The following is a 16,067-nucleotide window of genomic DNA, read 5'->3' on the forward strand; positions in this document are numbered from 1 at the left end:
AAGTAAGAGTAGTTAAAAACCTTCCTGAGGAATGGAGTTTTCATAATGGGATGATGGGAGGCAATGATAGGCTGAAGCATTAGATAAATTCCAAGACAAATCATTTCTTGTACCAGAATACCAGATTTAGATTATCTGCTTAGTGGCTTCCTGGTTAGTCTCATTGCAGTAGCAAATTCTCAGGGTACAGACTGAAGTGGACAAGATTCTTGTGGATGATCAGGATGCAGTGGTAGGGGAAGGAGAGCATAAAAACCCACGGGTTTGGAAAAGAAAAGGAAGACTAAACACGAAAGACACTAATGTTGTATACCAAGCTAGGAGCAAATCTTTCTGGTTTGCGGATTGTCATAAACATAAGCAATGGAAAGATCTGAGTGTGAAGGTATTAGACTACAGCCTTTCGCACTCCTCCGTTTGAATTCAAAGCCCTGTTTTTACATCATCCTTGACCCAAAATGCTAGCAATGTGAAGACTTCAGGAATGTTATTTGATGGCCACTAAAGCTATACTCCTTAAGTCTCACAGTATAGCTAATCTTGTTTTTCCTCAGCTCTATGGCTGCCATAAATGCACTGTTACCAAATATTCCTAAACAAAATACTTCATAAAGAGAGACGGAAGAAGCATAGTAAAACAGCAGGGTTCATAACATGTTTAAGGATATTCTGTTTTATATACAAAAGAATCCAACCCTGAAAAATTAAGGCATATGAAGATAGAGCATTACAAAGCCAGTTTGCAGAAGTGCTTGATTATAGTGAGTGAAAGCTTAAAGCCTAACTTTACCTTTGAAAACAGCTCTCCTGGAAGCTTAGTAAAGGTGAAAGGACTTGAGCTTTTTCAGTCCAAATGTATTTATGATGGCACATGTACTTCCAAAAGTGAAATACCAGTCCTTTGTACAAGTCACATAAATCACGAAAGGTTGCTCTGATCCACTTCCAATTTTGCAAAACAATTCTGCTCTGGCAGGAGATCAGTTATTCTCAAAATATTCAGTCAGAAAGGGACTCTTTGTGGAAGTAGTGAGGGAGTGGGAAGGGAGGGTTAGGTCACAATCAAACATTCCTAAAACTCTTAACTATTGAGTCACTCTAATGACTTTTCAGCACCCTGAAATCCTAGAATTCTAGTACTTTTTAAGATCAACTTTTGAGTTATGAGCATTATGTTAGGATTTTATGATATAACCCATGGGATATTACTGCAGCAGGCTACAGAGTTGTCTGGCTCTTTACATCTTCAAAAAGGGTCGTTGTCGTCGAAATTGGTGTATCTGTGACTTTTTGGAAATCTGTGACCTTAAAATCATTTACCTGACACAAAAATTATTTAACCTTTTCAGTTAAGTGGTTTTCACCTTTACGATAAGAAAAAAAGAAAAAAAAGGAAAAAAAAAAAAGTAAAAAAGAAGATAAAAAGAAATGGGAATGAAAGTCACAGTGCCTTATAGCCCAGAATGCAAACTGATTCTGGTAACATTTCACTGGCAAAGAGTGCTCAAAGTACTTATTTATGACACTGAAATGGATCAGACTGATAAGCTTCGTAATGCCTGTTCAGCAGCCTCAGTAAGTGAGATGTAAATTTATCATAAATGCTGGCAGAACAATTTGGAAATTAATAGAAATGAATAGAATTAAGCTTAGAAGACTGGGAGACTTGGAAGATCTTGCCTATTCCTTGGTATGTACCAAAGTGATTCTTTAAGAGCACAGAGGTTTAAGCTTTCATAGGCACTGCAAGACACTTAACAGAAACCTATCCCTGTGTTTCCCAGTGTACTCCTAGATACTGTCAAACATAATAACAGATTAAAGCTTATCACTAACACAGAAATGACATGTATTTCAAAGATACATGATGTTACATGATGTGGAAAATAAAGCAATTTTTATGAAACTAGCTTCACTTGGAAAATCTTAAATAAAATTAAACTATTCTGATAAAATGATTGGCCTACTAAAGTAAGGAGGTTGAGTGATTGCTAAGTTGCAAGCTGAAATTCAACACCTTTGACCTCAGTGTGTTTTCAGCATGGGTATGTGGGCATCTTTGCCCCATTATTAGTAGCAGTGTCAAGGGCCACTTGACATTAAAAATATCATACCATTATACACAAAGGCAACATCTGCAGTTTATTAGACTCATACAGTAGGAGTGTGTTTCAATATTAAATAAGGAATTAAGCCTCAGGAGTATAATAGATCATGAAAACTTCAGTTCACGTCTGCTCTTTCTGAGGAAAATTTTATCTTAGGTTCATCAAATCTTCTTTTGTTGTTGCTACAAGTAGAAACAAATTTATACAGACTGATCAGTAAAAGCAGTGAGAGAAATGCCAAGCTGAAAAAATGCCAAGTTGAATATTTGGAAATTTTTGTCTCAGAGATTAAAAAAATCCTTATATTTTTGAAGGGGAATGAAATAGCAATACAGTTGTTAAAACCATCTCCAAAAGCAGTCTCAAAAAACAGCTTACCTATCTATTGCAAGTCAACTATTCAGCTTCTGTTTAATTGAATGAGCATTACCTTTTAATTTTAAAGATTTTACTTCCAAAAAGATAGATTAGCTATAGCTATGTCAGTTCAATGGTTAAAATTCAAAGATTTGAATTTGCCATTTCTTTTATGATGACAATATTGCTTTCAGCATAGGACAACTGAAAGCAGTAATTGAAATATTAGCTAAGTCTTGTTCTGGGCATGGATTAAAATTCAGTGATGCACCACTGCAAGGGAGGAAAGAAGGAGAACTGAATGAAAATTAAAAGCTTGGGGAAAAGGAATTGATTAAACATCTGAAATGACACACACAGAAGAAAATGGCTTCTCTTCAGTGATGTTGAATGTAGGTCCCAAACATAAAACTCTACATTGTTGTGTTCTGACCTGTTGCAGGCAATGCTACCCCAAGTATGTTAAGGGAATTCTGCCAAGCAGACAACTCTTGGGTTTTTTTGTTCTTCCACCCTCCCCCATAATCAAGTCAGATACTGGCAGAGGTGAAGGAATATGTCCTCATTTCCTAATGCCTTTTGATGAATTTCTCAGGAAGATTGTTTCTCCACATGAAGAATATGACTATATCTAACCATCCTTTTTTAAAAAATGAAAGCACAGCATGCAAGTTATCTGGCAGGAAATTCTACCATCAGGCCATAGGGGAGGTAGGGGGGAGTGAGAAGTTGTACAAGATTACAGACAGTAGACTTTGCTGGCAGTCTCAATGCAAAACTTACGTTCTGAAAATTATGAGATTTAGAAGACAAGCAGTTGGAATGAGGCAATTTAAAACATTAATTTAAACACTGCAGTACAATTTTATTAATTTAACACTGTGTGGGCCTGTAAATATGTCCAGCAAGAGGGTTTCAGAGATCCCACCATATGCTATTGTATATTCCTTCTTCAGTTAGCCCTCAAGTTCATTCTCTCTTCTGAATTAACTTGTTCTGCTTTACTCTGTGCCAATTTTGCAAAGCAAATGGAAATTACCAGAGGAAGGAAGCAAGGTCTGCATAAACACAAGGTAGCACTTATCTCCTTCAGTTTTGGGAACTGTGTTTTACCCTCTATCTTTTGTAGTCATACACTGCAAGTTGTGACAAGGTGACCTGCAAATGCTTTGAAGTTGTATTCCTCTTAACTGAACTCCAATGAAAAACACTCAAATCAAATCAAACTAAGCTATTGAGCTGCTGCTAATTTAGCCTCTAGAAGAAAAACAAGTCATCAGTCAGCCCTGCAACACCTAAAACATGCAGCTCATATGTCACAGTTACAGAGACAACAGGAGGAGCAGGAAGCCTTGGAGACATGGATAAAGGCATGCGTGGATGGAGGCAGGGATAAGAGGTGCCAGACAGCTATTATTTTCTTTTGACTTGGCAAAGTAAAGCAAAGACTATCTGGATGAAGAAGGGCCCACTGCTGTGTTCTTGGGAGCATTCTCTCTTCCTCTTGATCTTTCCTCTGTCCAGCCAAGTTTTCCATCTGGTGACATACACAGGCAGGATGGTATTTTTTTCCTGAAAACAACTAGATAATATTACTTCATACTAATTTTAAAAAGCAGCAGCATTCTATACAGGTTGTGAAATGTGATGCTGAACAGTACTGCTTTCTTGATACGGAGAGATCAACCACTGTTGGTAACCTGTTGTTTTATTTCTTTCTCAGTTCTCTACAGGCATTCGATTTTCTGTTCAGCATTTTGAAAATGCAGATTTCAGCATCAATTTTGAGCTGCAAATAAAAAGGTTAGATGTTTTATCAAATTCTGAATTCCTACAGATACCTGAAATTTAATGTATAAGAAGATCACTCTAGTGTCAGTAGTTACGTCATGAACTTTTCCTATGGTAGCTTTCTTCAGGATGATTTGTAGAGTTGGGTCCTCATTAGCTTTTTTTATTTAGTCTTAGAGTTAGTCTGAGGATTTTATTTTGTTAAAATTCAGGTTAAGTGATTTTCATCAGTGATATAAGGATCTCCTACAGATTTGCCAAATTTGCATTTGTTTTTCCACTTCAGAATTAATGAACAGTGATCACTTTGTAACGAAGTTCTGGATTTAAAAACATACTATGCTCTGATAAAAAAAAGAAAAAGACACGCCACTTCTTCACAACAGCTCAGAAAATAGAAGGAGAGCAGTTAAAATGTGCTCAACAGATTTACTGGCGTGAAGACAGAAAACACTTTCAGTTTGATGCAGGTGAAACTTTGTCATTTTTCCATTAGTTTCCTCCACATTTGTTGGGCTGAAATATTACTGCTGGAGAATATAGCGAGCAGTACTTCCTCCACAGGGACAAAAAAACATAGTACGGGCTGCTCTACAATAACAGCAAGAACAAACTTCTTCAGTAGGTGGCAAAGCTTCTTCTCCATCTGTCCTCAGTAAATACACACTGGAGCTCCTGATGGGGCCCTCCTGCCCCACACACAGAGACTTAATTGCTAATGTCTGGCCTTTAATGAGGGCCTTGATCATGTTCACTGTGGTAAATAACTGAGACACTTAAAATGTTTAAGTCATGTTTCCATAATGTAACTCATGAAGGAAAGGAAGTGCAGGAACTCAGGAAGGGCACAGCAATGCCACAGAAGACAATGAGGTGCCGGGTCAGGCCTCAGCACTCTCCCAGGGGTCTGGCTGGCAAGCTGGAGATCATGCAAACCTGGGCATGATACAAGATAGGATGTCTAGCTTGCGGGTCCCCTGTCCATACCAGTGTTCACTGTCGGGGCATTAATGCAAACAATGCAGTTTTGAATGGGTATTGGGGGCTCTTGTCACTACTCTTCTCATGCTGTGAAACTGGAGACACTCAGAGATTTTTGGGTAGCTAGATCTGTCCAGGTAATGAGTTGAGGGTAGGTCATTTGCGTAGAAAAAGTGACAAGGGTTTGCTAAGGAGTAAGTCTGAACTTCAGGAAATAGCAACATCTCATGCTTCTCCATGAGTGTGACTCACTAAAATATAAAGGGAGGAAATATGTTGGGCTGCCAAAAAGGGCAGTTTCCACAAACTGGTATCAAAATGCTGAAGAACACACCAGTGTTTTTACTTAAAACAAACAAAAAAAAAAAGTAAAACAACTTGCATAAAGAATGTACACTGCAGTTAAAACTCACTGCTTTGTACACTCATTCTCAAGCAGTGCTACAGTTTGTGTATATCTATGTCCTTAGCGAACAGGTAAAACAATCTTAGAAGAAAAAAGAAACAGAAATCCATAAAGCAGAAATGGGAAATTACCTAAATGGAAGGAATGGGAAGCAGAGATGATGTCTGAATTTGTGTCCTGGTCTGAGTTATTTAAAAGAAAGACCTTTAATTTGCTTCAAAACATAAAGTGGAAAATAAATATTTTGGTTTGCAAGACTGAAGTTCATTACTTAAAGGAAATAAGCAAGAGGCTGAGTAGTGTCTTGAAATCTGATTCTTTTCCTGATGTGGATTTTGCTAGGCAGTTATATACCCCTTAAAGAGAGAGATGTCCTGCACTTTTACTTAAACTATTTTCCTCTCTACAAAATACCACAAACTACAAACAAGTTTTGAATACCTAATAGATATGATCAAAATCTGTATTTTAATTCTGTGAAAAATAGCGCCATTATACAAATTGGAGAGCAGTTTATTCTTACAAATGTATGGAATACTCATTTTTATACTTAAAGGAACTTTTGTATTTTTGTACTCAAAGCAATGGCTATAGAGGATTATATCGAAAGTTCAAATTATATTTGTGGGGAATCTGCATTAGTTTACAAACAAATTAGAGCTGCTTCTAATTTTAGCAATCTGTAACCAGAAAGCCTGGATCAAAGTAGCGTTGCCCTTTACTCCTCAGGAGTCAGTCGCTGGGAATGCTGGCCTCCTCTGAATGTTTCCGTTTGACTGATGCTACCCAGATGTGATAACAGTAAACTGTGACAGCAGTAGAAACTTGGTCTGCATGAAGCTAGGAAGTACTTCCATACTTGCTTGGGGAAAAAACCTCCAAATTTAGTATCATTAATCCCAGAATTAAATAAATAAATTTTAAATCTGTAATTATTTATTCTCACTGTCTTCATGAATATGAACCTGCAAAACTTTCTATATAGGAATGGGCTATAGTCATAGAAATGGCCTTTTGAAGTAAGAGAAACTACCTAAGAATTTGCAATAAGACAATAAAATGAGTAAGAGCACTAGGCTTTAAACGTAGGGATCTGTTTTCACTGTTAAGTGGGATTAAGACTGTAAACATTCTCTCAATAGGGGAGGAGAGAAAATAAAGGTAAAGAAACAGTTTATTTTGGTTCTTTTTCTTCAAAGGCTCTGTCATGCAGAAGTCACAAGTTTGAAGAGTCATAAAAGCAAATATTTTTTGTAACAAAGCCTATCTTGTTCACTAACACTGCCTCTTCAATGAATGAAACACCCTTGTATGCTATTAAGATACTACTTTCCATACAGATAGCCAAGTTGAACAAGGAATTTACATGATATTCTGAGCTAAATAAATTTACATCATATTCACGCATAGGATTCTTCAAAGGAAGCTTGAGTTGATTATATTATTAAACATGTGATGAGATCAAATAGTATTAAAGTGAAAGACCAGTGTCCTACAAGACTGAAAAGTGGCGATAGCAAGCCCATGCTGTAATATGTCCAATTGGCATTGCTTCCTAATTGTAGGCCTTGTGATATTCAGTGCTGTACTTATAACAATCTAGAGTTCTGCTAATTAACCTTTTTCAACCCTTGTTTCCAGTTCTAACAAGATTAATCCCACCAGCAATTTGGTTAACCTCCATATCAACATCAGTGCTGCAGCTCAAGTACAGATCAGAGGGTAAGTATTTGACCATTTTGATTCATAACAGTGGCAACTATGTTTTTATTAATTCTTTCCACATATAATAATCCCTTATAGTGACTCTTTTGACACATTAGAATCTCAAACACCTTATCTATCCAGAACACCTGAGAATTCCCAGGGAGTGACACCCCTGCTAGACTTGCAGGATGGGGCTTCTAAGGATTTACCAGGTTATGTGGGGCTGGATTACTCACATGGACGCCAGGAAATTTACTGAGTGTCTGTGCAAGTGCAGTATGCTGTGGAATCCCACATTGTCATAACAGCAGTCAGAGCCAACATTTTATCTGGGAATTCAAACTGTGTATTGAAGTTGCTCATAGAAAATACCTGTTCATATGTGTAGGTCTGCTTGTGCAACCACTTAGGCACTTAATTCTGAATACCAAAGCAGAATCTGCTGCTTTTATGCCTGGAAGGATAAAACACATTATGGCGAGGCATATAGTAATACAGAGTAGGGTGAGACCTTTGGAGAAAGGATTAATAAGGAATGAGCTATGACAAGAGGCCAGTCAGCTAGTGAAGGTCTAGAGAAGTGATTGTCCTCCTGTACTCAGCACTGGTGAAGCTGCACCTTGAATACTGTGTTCAGTTCTGGGACTCTCACTACAAGAAAGACATTGAGTTGCTGGAGAAAGTCCAGGGAAGGCCAATGAAGCTGGTGAAGGGTCTGGAGCACCAGTCTTACAAAGGAGCAGCTGAGGGAACTGGGGTTGCTTAGCCTGGGGAAAAGGAGGCTCAGAGGGGACCTTAGCAGAGGTTTAGGTTGGATATTAGGAAAAACTTATTCACTGAAAGGGTTGTCAAGCATTGGAACAGGCTGCCCAGGGAAGTGGTTGAATCACCATCCCTGGAGATATTCAAAAGACACACAGATGTGGCTCTTAGGCGCATGGTTTAGTGGTGCACTTGGTAGTGCTAGGTTAATTGTTGGACTCAATGATCTTAAAGGTCCTTTCCAACCTAAACAATTCCGTAATTCTATGGTTCCATGAGAATTTCAGACTGCCCTGTAAAATCTTTGAACTAGACTCTATTCTGGCATCCTGGAGGAAGTCAACAGGATGTGCTTTTAAAGCAAATAATTGCCAAAAATGCTTTTTGTCTGGGATCTCAGGTTACCTACATCTCCTTTTCTCAAACAGCTCTGGACCTTAACCAATCTCAGCAATGTTAGGGGAGAAAGGAGGTACATGTTCCAGCTTCACTCCCATAGTCAGGCCATGAGGCTGGCGTATGCAAAAGGGATAAATGTCTCTCACATGATGCACCTCAATGGGCTATGTTTGGCATAAACAAAAATGCATTTATGTTCTTGTGGATTTATAAAAATCACTTCTAAGGCAATACTTTGAATACCTCGCATGAGCAGGATCAAGTCATTTTGCAAATCACAGAGATCATGTTTTCTGCTCTAATGTTCAATCTAAACCAGGGAGATTTTGAAAGTGTTTTTCCTCACATTTTTGTAAGCATTTTCCAGGTTAAGAAAGCTAACCCTGAGGCTAAAGTTAGGTGGAGAAAAGAGGACTATCACTCAAAGATTACGTGGATATATGTTAATGCTTATGTTTCTGAAAAGGAACAGGTGAAAGACGGTATGTTTAACAAGAACAGAAATGAGAGTACTTTCACTTTCCATAGTTAGTGGTGATCTAGAGAAAGGAGCTGCGTAGGAAAAGAAGTGAAAAATACAAAATGAGAGGGAAGGTAACACAGAAAGAGAAGTAGAGGCTGAGGAAATAGGAATCATAGGGGTTAGTTGGTGGGCTGCAAATGTGTGAGAAAATGCTAGGAGACAGCAACTGCTAGGTGTTGCCACATGTGGACACCCAGGTTAAGGACTTCCTGGAGTTTCAGTGCATCAGTGAAAAGGTTATGGATACATACACAAGACTTCTCATTAAGGGCTGGTTCAGTGCTGTGGATTCTGGTTTCATTTGGTTTGTTGTGGGTTTTTTTTCAGTGAGATTGCTCATCACTTTCGTAGAAAAAATCTTACAGACTTTTTGTATTCTTTGCAAACTTTGGGGAAACTTTTTGTCTCCAACATGTTCTCTCTGTGCTACAGTGTATTCTTTTTAGTGAAAAGTTCTGTAACAGGCAAATAGATGAATGAAATGACCAAAACATCCTAGGTTCTTAAAAAGAACATGCCCATAAGTGGAAAAAGTAGCTTGAATTGCTGCCTGCAGTGCTAAGAAACAGGTCATTAAAAACAGAGGCATTATTAAACTGAATGACTTCCAGTTCCTTTCCTCTTAAGTCTTTTAGTTTTCTTATTAACTATAGCATACACGTACAAGGGAAAATTCCCAAATGCTTTGTTGACAGTTTTTGCTAATTACTCAGAGATATTAAAGCATACATCTCCACGGGAACGATTTGCTCACAGTTTTCTAGATAAAAATAAAAGAGAGACTGTGTCCACATTTGGACTGGAAAATATCTCGCATTGGTTTCCCTACTGCTCTGCACAGAGTTGCATGAAGTGGAACTGGAACCATTGTACATTTTACTGAAGGAAAGTAAGTAGTTATCAGATTGTGTGTATGTATACATGCATATATACTTGCATAGTGGACCCCTGCAAATACTGCCTCTATGAGAGAGGCAGAAATCTTCTTCAGTATCCTGTTCAAAAGAAATTTAGGGTAACTTGTTAGGTAATTCATTCAATGAGAAGTTGCTCTGTTAACTGAGATTTGATTATTCTGCTTATCTTCTTTTCCCGTAAAAATGCAAGAGTATCGTAGTTGTTAATTCCCACTGCTATAATAGTACTAGAGGAATGAGAGGTACAGGAAGGAAGTAATTTGGACTGGGAGGATTTGTGGCTGGCAGAATTCTTACTGCGTATCCCACGTAAACATTTTCTGTAGAATATACTTAGTTTTATCTTATTTTTCAGTGGCCTTGTTTGACTGACTATTGTCACCTAAAAGGGTAGGAAAAATTCTCATCTAATAAATCATTCAAATGTTAAAAATATTCTCAGTTACATGCAATATAAAAAAATCAAAAGAGAGGATTTTGTTTTATTTGTCCTAATTTTGCTACTTTCCTGTCAATAGCCGATCAAAATAACTGGAAAATCTCTTAAAGTAAATGTTCTTATATACTTTATAATAATTTTAATTGAATGTCTACATTTACACTTTGCATTTTGTGATTCTGTGGAGAAGAAAAATACCGCACAGGAAGTGTAATAGAAAATACTGGGTTTTGAAGCCTCGTGCCTGCTTCTCTTTGTGTTTGTGCAGTTTATGGTTTGCAAATTTTTTCAGTAGCTTAAGGTTCTCTGTGTCTTGGCTTTTGTAACAACACATGGAAGTTCCCGTACTCCAACAAAAAAATTAATAATTAAAAGTCATACTGGAAACAGGGCCATTTGTGAAATATAACAAGTTAGGTGAAGTTCCTAGTCACAAATTACTTTTTAATGAATATGTTTCACTTCCTTTATTATTTGACTTGGCTTGTAAATTTGTCCTCTGGCATACTTGTTAGTACAAACTGCTGGGCTTTTGAAGTCTGAGGAAGTATCTAGAGTTAGCAGGATACTCCAAGATACTCTGAATTTCATGAAGAATTGTACTTTAGCTGCGTAGTATTAAGTTGTTCTTCTCTGGGATCGCTTGCTGCTTTGAAAAGCTGTATTCTGTACAAAAGTTTCTATAAGACTTTTCATTCATTGTATATGACATAAGAGCTGGAAACAAGAACAGTTTGTTTCTTCCTAAAATATTTTAAGATGTCAGTGTTTGCAACCAAACCATCCAGTCTTCTCTTCTCTGCTTCAAGGGGCAATCTGCAGTGGTGTTTCTCTGTTGAGACTCAAGTGAAAATGAATTAACATTGGTGGGCAGTAGTCCATTTTAGTCAAATGTTATATTCTGGAAAAAAAAAATAAGCCAAACACTCATTAGCAATTCTTTTTTACCAGTTTTCTGTCAGCAAACTTCCAGCTTTGGCAGAACAAACATTGAAATTTTACAGCTTTTCTTTCAGCTAAAGATTCTGGAAACCAGCAAAACAATGAGAGTTGACCCTTGTAAAGAAAGGGTAATTCTTACCATTTTACCACCAAGAGTTACATTCAGTACTAGCAGATGACAGATGTCTGTGCCAGAACTCGCCAGTTCTGGCCAAGAAGAAATTCTTGGGATCTGATTTCCCAACTTCACAATAAATGAATAAGGTTAAGGTTGGCATCTGAATGCACCCCCTCCAATGAACTTTCAGTTTTTATGGGAAATAGAATGCTTGTGACTCAAATAGAAATGTTGACAGAAGACTATTTGGTTCTTTCTTGAGGTCAGACAGAGAAGGAAAGGAAAAATAAAACAGCAGGCAGGCAGAAAGATGTCAAATATTAAGTCACTGTTTTCTTCATTTATGTTTGATTTTCATGTTGCAAGTTGCAGTAGCTTTCCAGGGAATGCCTTAACTGCTACTTCGTTTGCAAAGCAAATGGGAAGCCTGGAGCACTATTTCAGGCTCTAGTCCTGAATTCAGTTTATTGAAACACCAGTTTCTGCCTGTAAAATGAGACAAACTACTTTGAAAGGGTTTTAAAAGGAATAATAACAGACGTTATATGGAATTTACAGTCAGTGCAGTTAAATAAATATCTAAAAATGTATTGCAGGGAAGGAAGATGCGTAGCATCAAACATCTACAGGCTTTAAATGGAAATGAAAAAATACATTATGTGTTATTGCTCCAGTTTTGTGGATAATGTATTCAGATACGTCATCAGTGACAATGATGTAAATGTGTGATAGACTGCATTCCTCTCTTTAAATAGAGAAAGAGTCACTCCCTTGTCTGGAAAGGACCATCCATCAGAGGAAGTATGAAACTAAATGCACACCCTCAGTAGTCTGTAAGGACTGGGTAGTACTTTATGGAAGCATTGTATTGTTCACCTCACCTAATTCTAATAAGCATGCCCAAATAAAATGCCTTTAAGGGCTCAGGTTTCTCTAATGGTCTTGATTTTTTTCTAAAAGTGATCTGATCACATTTAAATCACTGAAAAGTTACTGTTTCAACTCGTTTTATATACTACAGAGTGTCTCACCCCCCAACAATTATTTTGCCTCTTCACAACTGGGAACCCAAAGATGAACCTACAAAAGAAGAAGAACTTGGTCCTTTAGTAGAACACATTTATGAGGTAAGATTTATATTTGTTGCCATAGGACCTCATGCTGCTCCCATTTAAATCCTGATGGATTTGGTTTATTGTCTTTATCTGCAACAATATAAAGCCACAAATGTAAACATTCTGTCTTCAGCACATGACCCAGATTTAATCTGAGAATTCACAACCCCAGTATCTGTTCATGTTAGTGGAAGAGATACTAGTTTATGCTGGGAGTCTGTCTTTGACATTTAAGGGATCTGTAAGCATTTGGGGTGTTTTACAAGAATTAAAACCAGTGCTTAAAGGCTGATTGTAATCAATGACAAATATTTTCAGTTATTTGACTGGTTTCTCATTAAAAGCTGTGAGTGCTGTGCACAGGGAAAAATATGTTTCCTGTAATATTTAGCTAACTGAAAAAAACCCTTTACACACACATGTAACTTGTTACCTCATTGTTCAGAAAATGTTCAGTTGAAAATAACTCTCAATGTTTGAAGTATATGTATTTCTACCTTGTACTGTTGGTTTTTTCCTGTGGTTGATTCCTCATTTGAAGGAGTAGCATTCAGGTTAGGAAAAAGTGCACTGAGTAAACCTCATGGAATAGAGACCATCTTTGGAATCTGATGGATGACTTCTATTATAGGGGGTAAAACAGAGTGCTTCACATATGGTTGTAATTCACAAACTAGCACTCAAGAAAATATAAGCAACTGAGCTTAATCAACAGTTTAAGATTACAATTTGCATGACTAATATAAAACTGTAATGAATCGGACTGTAAAATACAAAATATTATTTGTGAATTCCTCATCTTAACATAATTCTCTAAACTGAAAATTCTCTAACAAAGCTTCTTGTCTCAAGCATTTAGGCTGTTTGTGGAACTATATATGTGACTTCAAATGTATTTAAAAAGATGTATTAAAATAGTTACAGTGATTAGTTACAGTGATTAAGCTGCTTTCATGGTTTATTGATATCAGCAAACCATAAAAAAGGCCAAACACCCATCCAAAAACCCTTTACTGGAGAAGATGTAGGATTTCAAGTGGGGTTTATTCAGTTCTAAGTAAAGCTTATCAGTCACAAAAATTCTACACATTCAAAAAAAGGAGGTTCTCAACATCTCTAGAAACTTGAGTAAAGCTTCACGGTGCTCTGGTTCTTTAGCTTTCATGCCCAGTATTAGCACATATCCAAATTTCCTGTGGCCATCAGATATTTTCAAATTGTAAACTGATATAATAAAACTATTCTAATAGCCCAGATTTTTAAATTTCTGTTATTTCTATCTTAATTCATTTTCCCAGAAAAGAATAATGTTTGGGGATGTTACTTTAGGAAAACTACTTCCTTATTTTCTTTTCAGGAGATTTGAACTGAGAACTGTTGAAAATAGAGTTCTTAACCACAAAAATTAGTTTAAGCTCTGCTATACCTTTTATTCCTGCACCCTGAAGTGTGATTCTTTCATGTCCCAAATCTATTTTCAAGTACATTCTGTTAAGGTTCATTGTATATATTTGTACAGTGTATTTTGCTAGTATGTTTTGATTTGGCTTTTTTATACCTTTTCAGGTAATTTCAGCTTTCTCATATGTAGAAAAAAATGGGAAAGGTAATGTATTTCTTGAACACTGACACAGACAGAAACGGTTGTTCTCCTACATTTGCCACTTGCTTTGTGACAAAAATGGAGAGGTCCTTTTGCCCTGTCTGCCACAGATTGTCCATCAATAAAACTGTATTAATAATCTATACATCTTTCCCAAAGTACTTCAGGGCTGTGGACACTTAAGAATTTGAAAATGTCTAAGTAGTGGTTGCCGTGTTTTTTGTTGTTGTTTACTGCCTTAGAAATTACTGATGATATTTTCTTGACAGCTGCACAACATAGGACCAAGTGCCATCAACAATACAGTTCTCCATGTCGGTTGGCCTGTGTCCAGTCGAGAAGAATTTCTTCTTTATATTCTTCATATTCAGACACACGGACCACTGCACTGTCAAACCAGCTCTCCTATTAATACAATGCAAATAAAGGTAAGTCAGCCTCTTTTACTTCCATCTCTGTCTGCACTTTGCTTGATTTTTTTTGCCTACAGTTCACAATAGGATGGAGCTTTTGTGGAATTTTTCACAATTACCGTGAGACCATTTTACTGGGTAAGAAACAAGGTATAGTCTACAAAGTTTCTAGTTTGGCAGATGTGCTGCACAATATGCATTTGGTTTCTGTTCTCTTCTTATCAGGAGAAACTTGTATTTTGATTCAGTATCACAGCATTAGATACAAGATCATTTTTTAAATGGAAATTTGCATGGTTTTCCTTGAGGGTCATTTTTAACATGGCTTTGAATAGCTAACACAAAATATTTCAGCTCTCATGAGACCCTAAGAATTCTTGTGTCCTAAAGAGTACATTAATTCAGAATGTCATCTGCACAGTGGCGCTTAGTGGATGAACTCCCAAAGGTGACATAAACCTCGGTTGTGCCAAGGGATGCACATAGCTTGTCACTTGAGCCTGATACAGCCTAGCAGTGGTATGTTTATCAAAAGGTCTTACGTCTGAACTGGTTAGCAGTGGGGAAAATCCTTTATAGCACAGTAATGCAGTACCATTAAATTGAAAGACATTAACTTCTTGGAGCTGTTTATTTAGTAGACAGCAGACAGACACCAGGTTTTATAGCAGTATTTTTAAAGAATGTAACACAGTTTTAGGTTTTTATTCCGATGCAAATAATTTACATGGTGATAAAAATAATTTGTATGGTGATTTGGTTTTTTTAGTATCATAGGCTAATTCAGGTTTGAAGGGATCTCAGGAGTAATTTGATCCAACATTCTACTGAAGCAGGATCAGCTGTAAGATCAGACTAGATTCTTCAGGGCTTTATCCATTCTGGTCTTTAAAAAAAACAAGAACAGAGACTGCAAAACCTCTCTGGGCAAATTTTGCTGCTTCTTGATTGCCGTTACAGGGAAGAGGCTTTTCCTGATATCCAGTGTGAACTTCTCTTGTTTCCACTTATCCCATTGCCTGTCATCATCCCACTAGGCACCTCTGTGAAAAACCTGGCTCCATTTTTATGACAACCTTCTCCCTTCAACAGCATTGGTCCCCCCAAAGCATTCTCATCTCTGAATCTGGGCTCTCATCTCTTTGGCTAAACAAGCACTGGTCCCTTATCCTCTCCATGCAGGACAAATGCTCCAGCCCTGAGCTTCCCTGTGGGCTCCCCACAGATTTTAATATCATATGCGATATTTTATATTATGTTTAAGTTCAGCATTGTATGAGACAGTATAATCTATAGAATGACAGTCATTTCAGAAGCCTATATATTTTTTACCTGTCTTAAAGTGTTAATGATTTTAATTCTTCAAAGAATATACTTTGAATATCCTATGAAGTGAAGATTATCCTATGAAGTGAAGATATCAACTGGAATTCTGCATTCTGCATATACTCTAGAAATGGAAGTTTTCATGCATTGCCACTTCATA

General features: G+C 37.1%; 1 protein-coding gene across 1 annotated transcript in view; it reads left to right on the forward strand.

Moving 5' to 3' along the window:
• The window catches only part of ITGA8 (integrin, alpha 8), a 108,823-nt gene that overhangs the window by 62,158 nt on the left and 30,598 nt on the right, over positions 1 to 16,067 (forward strand). The window contains exons 21-24 of the mRNA XM_010023105.1: positions 4,189 to 4,268; positions 7,285 to 7,365; positions 12,472 to 12,577; positions 14,438 to 14,596. Coding sequence (XP_010021407.1) covers positions 4,189 to 4,268; positions 7,285 to 7,365; positions 12,472 to 12,577; positions 14,438 to 14,596 — 426 coding nt within the window. The remainder of the gene's footprint in view (positions 1 to 4,188; positions 4,269 to 7,284; positions 7,366 to 12,471; positions 12,578 to 14,437; positions 14,597 to 16,067) is intronic.

This window comes from Nestor notabilis, unplaced genomic scaffold, assembly GCF_000696875.1.
Source record: "Nestor notabilis isolate BGI_N333 unplaced genomic scaffold, ASM69687v1 scaffold4841, whole genome shotgun sequence".
Lineage (NCBI taxonomy): Eukaryota > Metazoa > Chordata > Aves > Psittaciformes > Psittacidae > Nestor > Nestor notabilis.